The sequence below is a fragment of the Bos indicus x Bos taurus genome, chromosome 11 (genome assembly GCF_003369695.1).
Source record: "Bos indicus x Bos taurus breed Angus x Brahman F1 hybrid chromosome 11, Bos_hybrid_MaternalHap_v2.0, whole genome shotgun sequence".
Taxonomy (NCBI): Eukaryota; Metazoa; Chordata; class Mammalia; order Artiodactyla; family Bovidae; genus Bos; species Bos indicus x Bos taurus.
Window position 1 is genome coordinate 66,972,429 of NC_040086.1, and position 13,846 is coordinate 66,986,274.

Below are 13,846 nucleotides of genomic sequence, written 5' to 3' on the forward strand. Positions count from 1 at the left end.
AAAAGAAAAAAGATTTAGCCCCAGGATATGGAGAAGACGTGATGGTGGCAGTGATATTTGAGCTGAGCCTGGAAAATGAATAACAATTACCAGTTAGAGATAAAGGCAAGGGTTGGCATTCCAGGGTGAAGGAACAGCATGTATGAAAGCAGAGAGGCATGAACCATCCTGAATGTTTCCACTAGAGTGAGAACCCTGGTGTAGCTCAAATACAGATTTTTAGCATAGAGTGACAGATACAGCTGGAGAGGCTTTGGAAATCTTATTTAAAAACGCCCTCTGTGCCATTCCAATGAGCTTGAAGTTTATCTTGTAGGTTGCCAGTGAAAATTTCAAAGCGTAGTAGTCAGTTTACTTAAATACTTTAGAAAAACAGCCTTAGGGAAAATGGAGAAAATGCCCTGGAATATGAGACTGATAACCAGAGCTATCAATTACATCACTGTTGTAAAAGTCCAGGTGAACAAATCTGTGGACAAAGCCAGGGTTGAGAGCCAATTCTAAGATGAAATGACAAGGGTTAGTAACTAACTGCATGTGGTGGTAAGAAGAGTCACAGAGAGTCCTTAGTTTTCTAACCAGATGTATGGTCCTGTCACTGAGAGAGTTCAGGATTGTAGAGAAAAATATAGGTTTAGTGGAAGTAGCTAATAGAATACGTTTGCATGCCTGCATGCTCAGTTGTGACCAACTCTTTGTAACCCCATGGATTGTAGCCCACCAGGCTCCTCGACCCATGGGATTTCCCAGGCAAGAATACTGGAGTGGGTTAGTATTTCCGCCTCCAGAGGGTCTTTCTGACCCAGGAATCCAACTCACATCTCCTGTGTCTGCTGCATTGACAGACAGATTCTCTACCACCGCGCCACTTGGGAAGCCCTAATAGAACAGCTTAGCCTAAGCAAAAACCTCACAGTGGCTCAGTTGAAGGTACAAAGAGGAAGCCATGCCACGTTCTTGCATGAGCTGCTCTCTGCAAGGTCCATAGTTTCTTATCTTGTTTGATTTTAGGGATGATTCTTTTCCTAAATCTCAGTAATATCAATGTATAAAATACCCACAGCCACGGCTTCAATTGGACCAGAAGTTGTCATCAATCATTTTGATACCTTCAACATCAACATATGGTGAGTCAGATCAGCTCCATGTCAAAATGCCTTGCCCACCAGGTGGATATTCCAAAAGGCTTCCTGGTATGCCGGAATGTGGCACAGATATGGAAAATGGAGAAAGATAAGTCTTAGGCCCCACCTGTTCACACCTAGCTTGAGTAAAGCTGGCCAAGTACAAATATGAGAACACTTTTTATCTGAATGCATACCTGTCATCTCAGCTTCATTGCTTTGGTGAAGTCAAGATGAAGTTCACAGTGAGTAGATTGTTCCTTTTGAATTTATTACCTTATAATCGGAAACTGCTAATATACTCAGCTAAGTGGGGGTATGCTTCTTATTATAATATCACTGTCATGGAAAAATTTGTAAAAATAAGAATAATCCCTTTTTATGGAATTATGGCATTTATACACATCTCCATAGAAAAGGATAATCATACTGGGATTAGTCAGCTGCCTGAGCATCTTATACTATGCTATCTTTTAAAAAAATTGCTTTCTGGATCTGTTGATTCAGATCTAGGCACAGAGCAAACAGCTGCTAACTATATGAAATGTCTGATTTTTCATTACATTCTTGAATTCCTTTTTTGACAAAAAAATACTACTGAGCAGGTTCAGGCAAGATAAAAAGCTTATTATCAAAATAAATTAGTGAGAGACTTACTGTCACATTCCCTCCTGTGAAATGGATCTCTAAGTAACAAAGTTTTGCCTTGAACCCTATCTATAGTCTTATATTCATGAAAACACTAGAAGCATGAAGCTAGTTCATCATCTCACTTGTTTCATGTAAAAGGCTGAGAGAGTAGCAAATGGACAGCAAAATTCTGCCAAAGCAACCGGTGATGCTGTGTGTCTCATAACAGGATGCAAAAGGGCTAGAGTAGGGTGAATAAACATTCATATTTTGACATACTAAACATTAAAATATATGACAGTAGATTCTGCTTCATAATGGAGTTGCAAGTGTGAAATAATTTTCTGGAAATAAGTGCTAATGATAGGAAGGTTAAGGGAAAAAAAAGAGCTTCAGACCGGTTAGATCTGATTTCTCTTCCAGTTGTGGTATGAACAAAAGGTAGACCCTTGGCCAAGTCACTCAACTTCTGAAGCTCCATTTTCTCATCTGTGAAGAATTATGTTGTACTAATAGATCTTTAAAATTTCTTTCACCTCTGATTTTTTTTCATCCTCCTTTTTAAACTGTCAGGGGATACATCAAACTTTTTTTTTTTTTAATTATCTTGAATCACTAGTGCAGGTCTCAACCCGTTTTGTTCCAGGCAAAGAAAATGAAGATAGGGACCCAAAATTGCGCATTCTGCATAAAGGTCCGTGTTCTGAGAACCAGTATCATGTACTCAATGACAACTATGATTACCCAGGTATCCTGGGACACAGATTGACTTCCCTTCTACTAAGCATACTCGATAGCCAGATACTCCATCTTTGGCTTCTCATCATTCATATCCAACCTGGTTACTAATCCATTGCTTTGAATATATATATATATACACACACAGTAGATGCAGACAAATACTATTTGATTCCACTTACACGAGATATCTGGAATAGTTAAATTCATAGTCAAAAAGTACATTGATAGATGCCAGGGGCTGGGGGTAGGATGGGAAGGGGAAATAGGAACAACAATATGAATGTACTTAGTGTCACTGAACCATATAGTTAAATATGGTTAAAAGAATATGTTTTATATTGTGTGAATTTTACCATAATAGAAAATGTTTTTAATAAAGACTGCTTTTGAGATTAGGGGTTCTAGGAAGAGAAGAAAGCATTCAGGTCAATAATTTGATCTGGAAATTAGTCCTATTTGGTTTCTAGACCACATTAGGAAAGTTATCTTAATTCATTCTCAGGTCTGCTTCTCAGAAATTAAAACAATTTTCATGCCAAGTATGCTATTCAGTGTCAATGCTATTTTTCAATATACTTACACTTCATCAGTTTTTCGTAAGACCTACATTAAAAATTCTAAAACAACATAATTATTTATAATTAACCTACAATTCAACATTATCATTAAATTTTCTACAGTTTAAAAAAATTGAAGATCAAAGAAGAAGAAAAGACAGATCACTCAACAGTAATAAATTTAGTAAGCACTTTTATAAGTTTAGCTAGAAAAAGACGATGAGGACATTGTTTTGCCATTTAACAGTAGACCAATGTTATTTGTGATTTCAGATTGTCTTTGCTGGACTTCTTGGCATCTTCCTGACTCCTACTCTTGCTGACTATGTAAGTTTCATTTTTTAAAGTGTGTTACCAAAATGCATTTGCAAAAAAAAAAAAAAATGGTATTAAATCATTATCAATTTCTTGTAAATTTCAGGATATCAGTGTTAATGATAACAACAACAGTGGTGGAAGTGGGCAGCAGTCAGTGAGTGTCAACAATGAACATGGCGTGGCCAATGTTGACAATAACAATGGATGGGACTCCTGGAACTCCCTCTGGGATTACGGAAGTGTAGGTAGTCAACATGCAATTTCTGTTCTTTGCAAACATGGCATTTCCTTTTAAACAATAATGAAAACTGCCTGCTAACCATAAATAAATAAAAAACTTATGTAAATTCTAATTGCAAATAAGAGAGTTATAAGTAAAAGTGTCTCTTTTGCTTACTCAGCTTCACTTCCTAGATAAAATTGCTGTCAATAAGTTTCTCATAGTAAGTTAAAATTCAAGTCAATGAATGTTAATTAGAATCCAGTGAATGGTGTGAGGCTATAAAACAAGTGCAACATCCTTTGGCCTTACCTGCAGAAACCCTCAATAAAGATGAAAGACCTTCATAATATTACTGTTGCCAAACCATAGTCCACATCATTCTATTGTCAATTTCCTAAAAAGACAGAAATTGGCATTTAATTTATAATTCAAAAGGACCAAAGTAAATGTAAGTAATAGTATTAATTAAATGTAAGGGCACCTAAGAAAACAACAAAAAAATAATACCCACTTGGCTCTAGTTAGAAAACCTAACTCTGCAATTATCAGCTCTATATTTAACAAAATTTGTCCTTTAGAAAAGGCAACTCTTTGTAGTTTCAGTTTTATCATCTGGTCAATTAGAAAACTAATTACTATCCTGCTAGCCTCCTTGAAATGTTGTGAAGATCAAAGGAGATTAAAATATGATAGTATTTAAAAATTTATTTTGGCAAAACAAACATGTAGGGAGACTCTTGCTGGGCTAGAATCTGAAGTGAATTCAACAGTCTCTCCCTCAAAGAGTTTGTGATCTGTGCTTACAAATGTCAGCAATAAAAATGATTGCAAAACAGGGCCAGATCCAGCACTCTTATCTCAGTTCATTGTGATCTCACAATTCCATTTCCATCTGCTGGTGAAACTAATTTCTGATGAGAAATACACCTTGGAGAACATACTGCTTACCATCCAGCATCTTCTTTAATAGGGCTTTGCTGTCATCAGACCCTTTAAGAAGAAGTCGTGCATTGTGCACAAAATGAACAAGGAAGTCATGCCCTCTATTCAAGCCCTTGATATGCTGGCCAAGAAAAACAAGGTAAAAGCAAAAGTCATTTTATTCCTTACTCGGGGAGAGGGGGGATCTTATGATTTCCAATAAACAGTGAGAAGGTCACAGTTGCTCCCTCCTGACCACATAGTACGCTGTCCTGTGCAGCACAAAAGGGGAAGAGGAGTTGGAACTGCCTGAGGAGAGGCAACTGCCATCACACTCAAATGCTGAGACTCACACCTGTGCCTCTGGAGTCTGATCAGAGCACCTCACTCTTACTATTAGGGGAACAAAGCTCTGTTCACATCAAGGGGAGTCCTCCGCACTTCAAGGACATTTTCCCAGAAGAGTTGGGTTAGGGTTATTAGATTTAACAAACAAAAATAGAGGATGCCCAGTTAGGTTTGAATTTCAGATAAACAGTGGATAATTTTTTTTTTTTTTTTGCCTAACTATGTCCCGTGCAATATTTGGGACATGCTTACAAATGATCTTTTGTTTACCTGAAATCAATATTTAACTGGGTGTCCTGTATTTTATCTGGTAACCCTAGGTGTGGTGGGCAGGGAGAGGGGAACTATCACTAAAATGTCAGCCTGAGTTTATATTTGTATAACTGATAAGTGGGTATCTTTCACTGACAGTGGAAAGAAAAGAAACTACATTTTCAGAGACTGATTATCATATAGATCAATCCAAGAACTATAAGATGACCAAATGAGCTATAACCTTCAGGGTAAATTTATCCTCAGACTTATGCTGTTATGAAAAGCTGAGGTTTTGAATCAGCTAAATCCCTTAGGACATTTCAAAGTGTTGAGATATACAGGGTTGTAATTGGTTCTTCTTCATTTTGGTTATGGAAAAATTATAGCCAAGAAATATGCCCTGTCAGCCTTGTTGCTGTTCAGTCCCTCAGTTGTCCTACTCTTTGCGACCCCATGAACTGCAGTACACCAGACTTCCCTGTCCTTCTCTATTTCCTGGAGTTTGCTCAAACTCATATCCATTGAGTCAGTAATGTCATCCAACCAACTCATCCTCTGTTGTCCCCTTCTCCTCTTGCCCTCAACCTTTCCCAGCATCAGGTGGGTCTTTTCCAATGAGTCAGCTCTTCGCATCAGATGGCCAGACTATTGGAGCTTCAGCTTCAGCCTCAGTCCTTCCAATAAATATTCAGGGTTGATTTCCTTTAGGATGGACTGGTTGGATCTCCTTGCAGTCCAAGGGACTCTCAAGAGTCTTCTTCAGCACCACAGTTCAAAAGCATCAATTCTTCAGCACTCAGCCTTCTTTATGGTCCAACTCTCACATCCATACATGATGACTGTAAAAACCATAGTCTTGACTATTCGGACCATTGTTGGCAAATCAATGTCTCTGCTTGGCCTTGTATCCAACCCCCAATTCAACAAACCACTGGGTTTAACACTACTCTCTCTCCTCCTTGCCACATCTTCCCCACACTCAGCTTCAGGGTAGAGGACCAGAGGGACCACCTCCCAAGAGCCTGATCTACTCAGTCAAGCCTGACAAAGTCAACAACCTGGACCAGTTTGGGAAATTCGTTGTTACCATGTGCAAGGGGATTCCAACATACATGGCTGAAGAGATTCAGGGTGAGGAACCCCCCTACTGTGCATTCTGAGTTAGTGCTGGTAGGATTGTCAGACTGTTTTCAGGCCTGTCCACAGAGGACACAAATTACTCAGGAGGTGGTGATCAAGGCTAACACTTAAGTCGTGCTTGCTCTGTGCCATGCACCATTCAATGGGCTTTACGTGAGTTAGCTCATTTGTTCTTGATCCCAGTCTTATGTGATAGACTTTATTGTTATTCTCAATTTCTGATGAGGAAACAGGCACAGAAAGAGGACACAAACTCCTTGCCTGGGTCATTCTTAAGTATTTTGGCTCTGGATTCTGTGGTTTTTAACCATTCGGAAATATTTCCTTTCATGGGTGAATCTAGAGTAAACTCAAGAAATGCATAAATCATTAAACGCAAGGAGAATGCTGATAGAATCTGTTGGGTTTTTTATAGCTCAAACAATCACCAATTCTGAGCATTAAAACAATAATTTACGCAGAAACAGAGTGTCCACTCAGGAACCGAATATAACACCAACTTTTTAGATCTCTTAATTGGTTAATTTATGGCTAACCAGCTTAATCTTGAAATTATTGCAGAGTTGGTTTGAAAACTGTGCAACATTTCTCACCACCATCCCCAAAAAGACAGGTCCTTGAAAAGGCTTGATGGTGCTTTCTTCTTCTTTTATCAGGAGCAAACCTGATTCTGTACCCAGAAAAGTGCTTCAATGTTGATATACTCTGGATTCTGAACATTTCCTTATGTGAAGAAGCAATGGAGAACTAAAAAAAAAAGTTCCTGTGGGTTTAGTCATCAGAATATTCTATTCAGAAAAATGTGGATTCTAATGGTGTTTATCGTATCATTCTGAAATGTTCTCTCCTAGTCCTGTTTGGTTTCCTTAAGAGTCAATAAACCTATTTAGCACTGAGTTCAGTTTATACTAAAATTCTTTAGTATTTCTATTTGGAAAGCACAGGGTCAAAAGTGCTGAATGGTGGCAGCAAGTTGTCGAAGTGCATTAGACCCAACTGTTAGCCTATATTCAGGGCCTGTGCCTTATAAAGAGCCCCTTCAGCTGCTTCAGACACTACTAACCACAGCTCTGGGAATAGTTCCAAGACCATCCAACTGCTCTGAAGACTGCCTATAGTTGATGTGCATAGTAACATTTCAGATCAACAGAAATCCACTCAACGTAGCATAAGCCAAAAGAGGGGGAAGGGTATTGCAAGGATATTAGAATGTCTAAAATTACTCTTAGAGAAAGAAAAGGAGAAGAAGACTTGGGTCTTGGAACTATATTGGCTCCAAGACCCAAGTCTCCTTGTCTCTGAAACCACATATAGTTCTTCTCTGTTCCTCTCAAATTCAACTTCTCTCTTCTTTCCATCTTGATGACTTTCTCTGTATTCATGGCAGAAGATGGCTGAACCAGAATGTCATCCCCATCTCCCATGTTTTTGTGTCTTTCCAGCTCACAAGATCAAGTCTTGTACTTTTGAATCCATATTCCAAATTTTCTTCACAATGCATGGTTCAAAAGCCCACAACCTCCACTCTTTGACGGGCAGGGGAGTGAAGTCACATGGTACACACAGCACTGAGGTCCCCACTGAAGGAGAATAATCTCAGAGAAAACAGAGGTGCGAACTGGTGTGTGTTCTCATATGAAACTGCAGCTCTTTTTAAAAATTACTCCCACATATATTTTTTATATCCTGGATGCCATAAGAGGATATTAATCCATTACCATGTCTTCGTATAAGACACCCCTAAATAACCTAACAAACAAAATGAAGGGCATTGAAATGGTGAAAATGGCATTGGAAAAATGCCCATATTTACCAGCCCTTATTGGGAAACATTATAATTTTTTAAATTCTGAAACAATTCTGATCTTGGTGCGAGGCAGCAGTGAGTGGTGGCATGACGTGAGGTCCTAACTCCCTGCCTAAGCATCGGATCTGGGAAGCCTGTATGAAAAACAGGAATCCTTGCCACCAGACAGCAAAGACTAGAGGCTAGAAGCTATTTTCCTTTGCCTCCAGCAAAAAGTGCATTTATCCCAGAGGCAAAAACTGTTCCTGCAAGTGCCAAGTTTATTATTAGAGACACAGCACAACAAGTGGGAGAGCACACAGAGAAGTGGTTTGCTTAGTTAATGTGGAAGCAAGACAGAGATGCACACCCAGAGAGGAGGGATGTGAGTACCCCTCCTGGTGAGGAGTGCAGCAAAGAGGCAGTTAAGTTATTTACATGAGGTAGTTTTTCTGGATCTTTGTTTGTCTCTAACCAATTATCTGATTTCCTTTTCCACACCTGACCTAGCCTAAGACCCTCCCTGACATGCTTGTGCAAGTTTTTTCCAAGATGCATTCCAGCCCAGAGGCCTATGGAATATTAGCATCACGTATTATAAGATGGTACTACCTCCTTTGGTTCCCCCGAGGAGTCTTTCTGTGCATGTGAAATGTCTTCCTTGCCACAAGGATGGGAAATATACAACCGCTCTTTTAACAGGGTTTAGTTTCACTCTGTCCTTGCCATAAAAATGTCCAGTGTCCAGCTCTTTACCCTATTCCTGTTGCTGGTTTTTATATTAACGTGTAGATCTCAAAATATAGACAGGAGTCCAGTCACAAATATGTAGTCGTGGAGCCTGTTTGTCTCTTGCTTCAGGAAATATAAACAGGAGGCTGGTAATGAATGTCCGACCTGGAGCTCACCTTCTCACCTCTCATCAGGCTATATACAAGGAGGTGTGAACAGGAGACCAGTTGTAAATGCCTAGCCTGGAGTCCATCTATCTCCTGCCTCTATTCCACTGCTGTTCATAAGAAGTGTGCTACCAACAGAGTAGAACTTCCAAAATACCCTGAAGCCATGAGATGTGGAAACCTGTCAAAGATCCATTAAAAATAAAAGTCTTACATACTGCCCTCCTATGAGCAAGCAAGTAGGAAAGAAAACCACGACTCCCCAACTAGACACAATGTCATGGAGCTGACTTAAGTGAACCAGTGAGTCTCATGTTTCTTAGAAGAATTGTCTCATCACTATTTCAGGATAAGAAATTGAATTCAATGGGAAGTAAAAATTTTAGATTATATATACCTATCAAATACATGAAATAAAAATTGTAAGAATTTCAGGAGAATTTAACAATCTGAGTATGCTATTAAAGATTTTAACACATATTTTTCTATTACTTGTAAACAGTTAAGAAAAAATGAATGTAATTAATAATAACAAGCTTATTTTGATGAACATATGTAAAGAACACCACAGAAATCACATTCTTCTTAAGCATGTATGGGACATATACAAATATCAATCACATGCTGAGGCATAAAGCAGATCTCAAAAACATTCAATGATTGGTATCAAAAAGATCACACTTTTACAAATCTCAATTTAATTAAGAGAGTATAAGCATTCACCTCTGAATAAAACAAGATGGCCTCATTTGTTTTGAAATTAGGCAACATAATTCTAAATAACACTTGAGCCAAAGAAAAATCCATGATGAAAAATACAATTTATTTAGAACAGTGCAATAATGGAAGTGCTACATGTCAAAAGCTTGTGAGCAGCGGCTGTAACAACTTACTGTTTTAAATGTTCAAAGAAAAGCTAAAAAATGAGTCAACTATTCAACTTTAAAAATAAAGGAAGACAATAAAATATCCAAAATCAGTAGAAGGAAAACAACAATATGGATAAGTCGACTAAAAAATATTAGTCACAACCTGTAAATAAGAGAGTTGTTTTATTTCTTGGGCATATGAAGGACTCTGAACCCAGGGGGCAGCATCTCAGTAGCCCTGAGAAAACTGCTCCTACAGGCAGGAAAGGGAGTCAGGCTACATACAAGTTTGCACAAAGTGGGCAGGCAGTCTGAACATCAAAGACTACTGATAGTAAGGAAAACCAGATACCTAGCTAAGGAATTTAGCGTTCTTCTGTGTATGGGAAGATGCAAGCCTCTGGACTCACTGAATTCATTCCTTTCACATGCACCTCTGCTATCTGGGGCCATATCCTATTTCCTAATTGTTTACATCCTCCATTCCTGTTCACTTTACTGGGTGGCAGATGCGGCAGATGGCTGCTTCTTGCATTCCTCAGTTCCTTAGCAGTCACCATGCGGGTAGGGGTGAGGAGTAGGGAATCTGCTGGATCACAGGCATTGATTTCCATTTGGGGGCGCTCTCATTCACATTTGGAGCCCTGAAATCGCTGATGGCTATGACATTTCTGGTTGATTGATATGGCCAGAGATATTCCATTTCACAGACGGTGGCAGATGTAAGTAACATAGAAAACAACTATACACTAGAAAAACTCAACAACGTCAAAAAGTGGTTCTTTGGGAAGGCAGACAGTTGACAAGCTTTAGGTAAAATTGACCACAAATAAGAGATAAATTATAAGCAATGTTAGTAATAAAAATAATACTAACCTACAAATATCACAAATATTAAGATGTCAATAAAATGATATGAATTTTACACAGATGAATTTTAAAGATTGGGTAAACTGCATATCTAAAAACTTAACCTACCAAAGCTCATTCAAGAAGAAATAGCAAACCTGAATAATTATGGCCAGAAAAGGAGTTAGTGAAAAGTATAAAAACTTCACACAAGAAAATTACAAGCTAAAATAGTTTCTACATTGAGATTTTACAAACACTGAAAATATAGATTATTCTAATCATAAAACTATTCAAATGTATGGTGGCAAGGAGAGAAGTACTCTCCGGTTCCTTTCATAAGAATATTTAGTTCATTCCAAAATGTGACAAGTATGAGAAAGGAAAAGTACAGGGCAATCTCTGTCATAAAAATAGATGCAAAATGTCTCAGTGAAATGATAGCAAACTTATCAAGCAAAGTGTAGAAAAGGTAATACAGTGTGACCATGTGGAATTTTCCCTATCCATGCCAGGTGGTTTGATATTCAGTTCAGTTCAGTTCAGTCACTCAGTTGTGTCCGACTCTTTGGACTGCAGCACGCCAGGCTTCCCTGTCCATCACCAACTCCTGGAGCTTGCTCAGCTGTTGTCCATCGAGTCGGTGATGTCATCCAATCATCTCATCCTCTGTCGTCCCCTTCTCCTCCTGCCTTCAATCTTCAACTTTGTTTATCTGCTGGGAAAGATTACAGATTTTATATTAGAAAACCAATAATGTGGTTTGGCACAATAAAAATCAAAAGACAACAAACTTACTAAATATCTCAATAGCAGCAAAATTACCTAATAGAGCTGAATATTCATTCACAATAAACAAGCAGTTCTTTGGAAACTTGGAATTAAAAGAAAATTCATTAAACAGACCAAAATCATCAAAGAAAACTGTAAGCATTAATTAGAACAATGAAAACATTTCCATTAAAACAGGAAATATAAACAGATGCCTGCCATCACAACTTCTAGAAACATTATACTGAAAGTTCAGTTCAGTTCAGCCACTCAGTCGTGTCCGACTCTTTGCAACCCCATGAATCGCAGCACGCCAGCCAGGCCTCCCTGTCCATCACCAACTCCCAGAGTTCACTCAAACTCATGTCCATTGAGTTGGGGATGCCATCCAGCCATCTCAGTCTCTGTCATCCCCTTTTTCTCCTGCCCCCAAACCCTCCCACTATCAGAGTCTTTTCCAGTGAGTCAACTCTTCACATGAGGTGGCCAAAGTATTGGAGTTTCAGCTTCAGCATCAGTCCTTCCAATGAACACCCAGGACTGATCTCCTTTAGGATGAACTGGTTGGATCTCCTTGCAGTCCAAGGGACTCCCAAGAGTCTTCTCCAACACCATTGTTCAAAAGCATCAATTCTTCAGCACTCAGCTTTCTTCACAGTCCAACTCTCACATCCATACATGACCACTGGAAAAACCATAGCCTTGACTAGATGGACCTTTTTTGGCAAAGTAATGTCTCTGCTTTTTAATATGCCTTCTAGGTTGGTCATAACTTTCCTTCCAAGGAGTAAGGGTCTCTTAATTTCATAGTTGCAATCACCATCTGCAGTGATTTTGGAGCCCCCCAAAAAATAAAGTCTGACACTGTTTCCACTGTTTCCCCATCTATTTCCCATGAAGTGATGGGACCAGAGGCCATGGTCTTCATTTTCTGAATGTTGCACTTTAAGCCAACGTTTTCACTCTCCTCTTTCACTTTCATCAAGAGGCTCTTTAGTTCTTCTTCACTTTCTGCCATAAGGGTGGTGTCATCTGCATATCTGAGGTTCTTGATATTTCTCCAGGCAATCTTGATTCCAGCTTGTGCTTCTTCCAGCCCAGCGTTTCTCATGATGTACTCTGCATAGAAGTGAAATAAACAGGGTGACAACATACAGCCTTGACGTACTCCTTTTCCTATTTGGAACCAGTCTGTTGTTCCATGTCCAGTTCTAACGGTTGCTTCCTGACCTGCGTATAGGTTTCTCAAGAGGCAGGTCAGGTGGTATTGTATAGTAAAAACAAACAAAAAATGAACTATAAAAATTAGAAGAAAAAGAAGAAAAAACTATTATTATGCTGAGATGCCAAGATTTTCTGTGTAAAAAAATGCAAATCTATAGATAAGTTATGGGAGTCAGAGCATTTGGAAATTTTTCTGAATACAAAAATAACTATTAAGTATGAATTGTGTTTCAATATGTCAGCAGCAAACATACAGAAAGTTTAATTTTTTAAAAACATTGATAACAGAAATAAGAGCAGCAACAGATATGACATACCTAGGGAAAAATATTTAATTTATTTAAGAATATTTCTTAAGTATCTGCTACATGTATAGCACTACTGTACACGCTTGAAATACATCAGCAAATAAAAATTCAAAGATCCTTGTTTCATAAAGGTGATATTTTAGTTGGAGGAGGCAAAAATAAATGACAAACATGATTAACAAACAAACAGAAATAAATAGGATATTTGATAGGACAGTATTGTGTACTGTTATGAATGGGATATAAAATGAGAAATGCTAAGGGAAAAATGCAGAGCAGGTGACATGTGAACAAAGAATGAAGGAGATAAAGGAGTCAGCAATGTCAATATTTTGGGGAGAAAAGTATTAATGGCAAAGGGAATAGCCAATGGTAAGGTCAAATTGCCAACATTGGCTGGATCATGGAAAAAGCAAGAGAGTTCCAGAAAAACATCTATTTCTGCTTTATTGACTATGCCAAAGCCTTTGACTGTGTGGATCACAATAAACTCTGGAAAATTCTGAAAGAGATGGGAAACCAGATCACCTGACCTGCCTCTTGAGAAACCTATATGCAGGTCAGGAAGCAACCGTTAGAACTGGACATGGAACAACAGACTGGTTCCAAATAGGAAAAGGAGTACGTCAAGACTGTATATTGTCACCCTGCTTATTTCACTTCTATGCAGAGTACATCATGAGAAACGCTGGGCTGGAAGAAGCACAAGCTGGAATCAAGATTGCTGGAGAAATACCAAGAACGTCAGATATGCAGATGACACCACCCTTATGGCAGAAAGTGAAGAGGAACTAAAAAGCCTCTTGATGAAAGTGAAAGTGGAGAATGAAAAAGTTGACTTAAGGCTCAACATTCAGAAAACTAAGACCATGGCCTCTGGTCC

General features: G+C 38.6%; 1 protein-coding gene across 1 annotated transcript; it reads left to right on the forward strand.

Annotated features, from left to right (window-relative positions):
• The first annotated feature begins 1,321 nt into the window (after positions 1-1,321).
• Positions 1,322-7,152, forward strand: GKN1 (gastrokine 1). The gene is made up of 6 exons (XM_027554414.1): positions 1,322-1,369; positions 3,326-3,379; positions 3,474-3,611; positions 4,564-4,674; positions 6,101-6,248; positions 6,914-7,152. Exons 1-6 carry the CDS (start codon positions 1,358-1,360, stop codon positions 7,006-7,008), a joined length of 558 nt encoding a protein of 185 aa, XP_027410215.1. The 5' UTR covers positions 1,322-1,357; the 3' UTR covers positions 7,009-7,152.
• Positions 7,153-13,846: the final 6,694 nt, after the last annotated feature.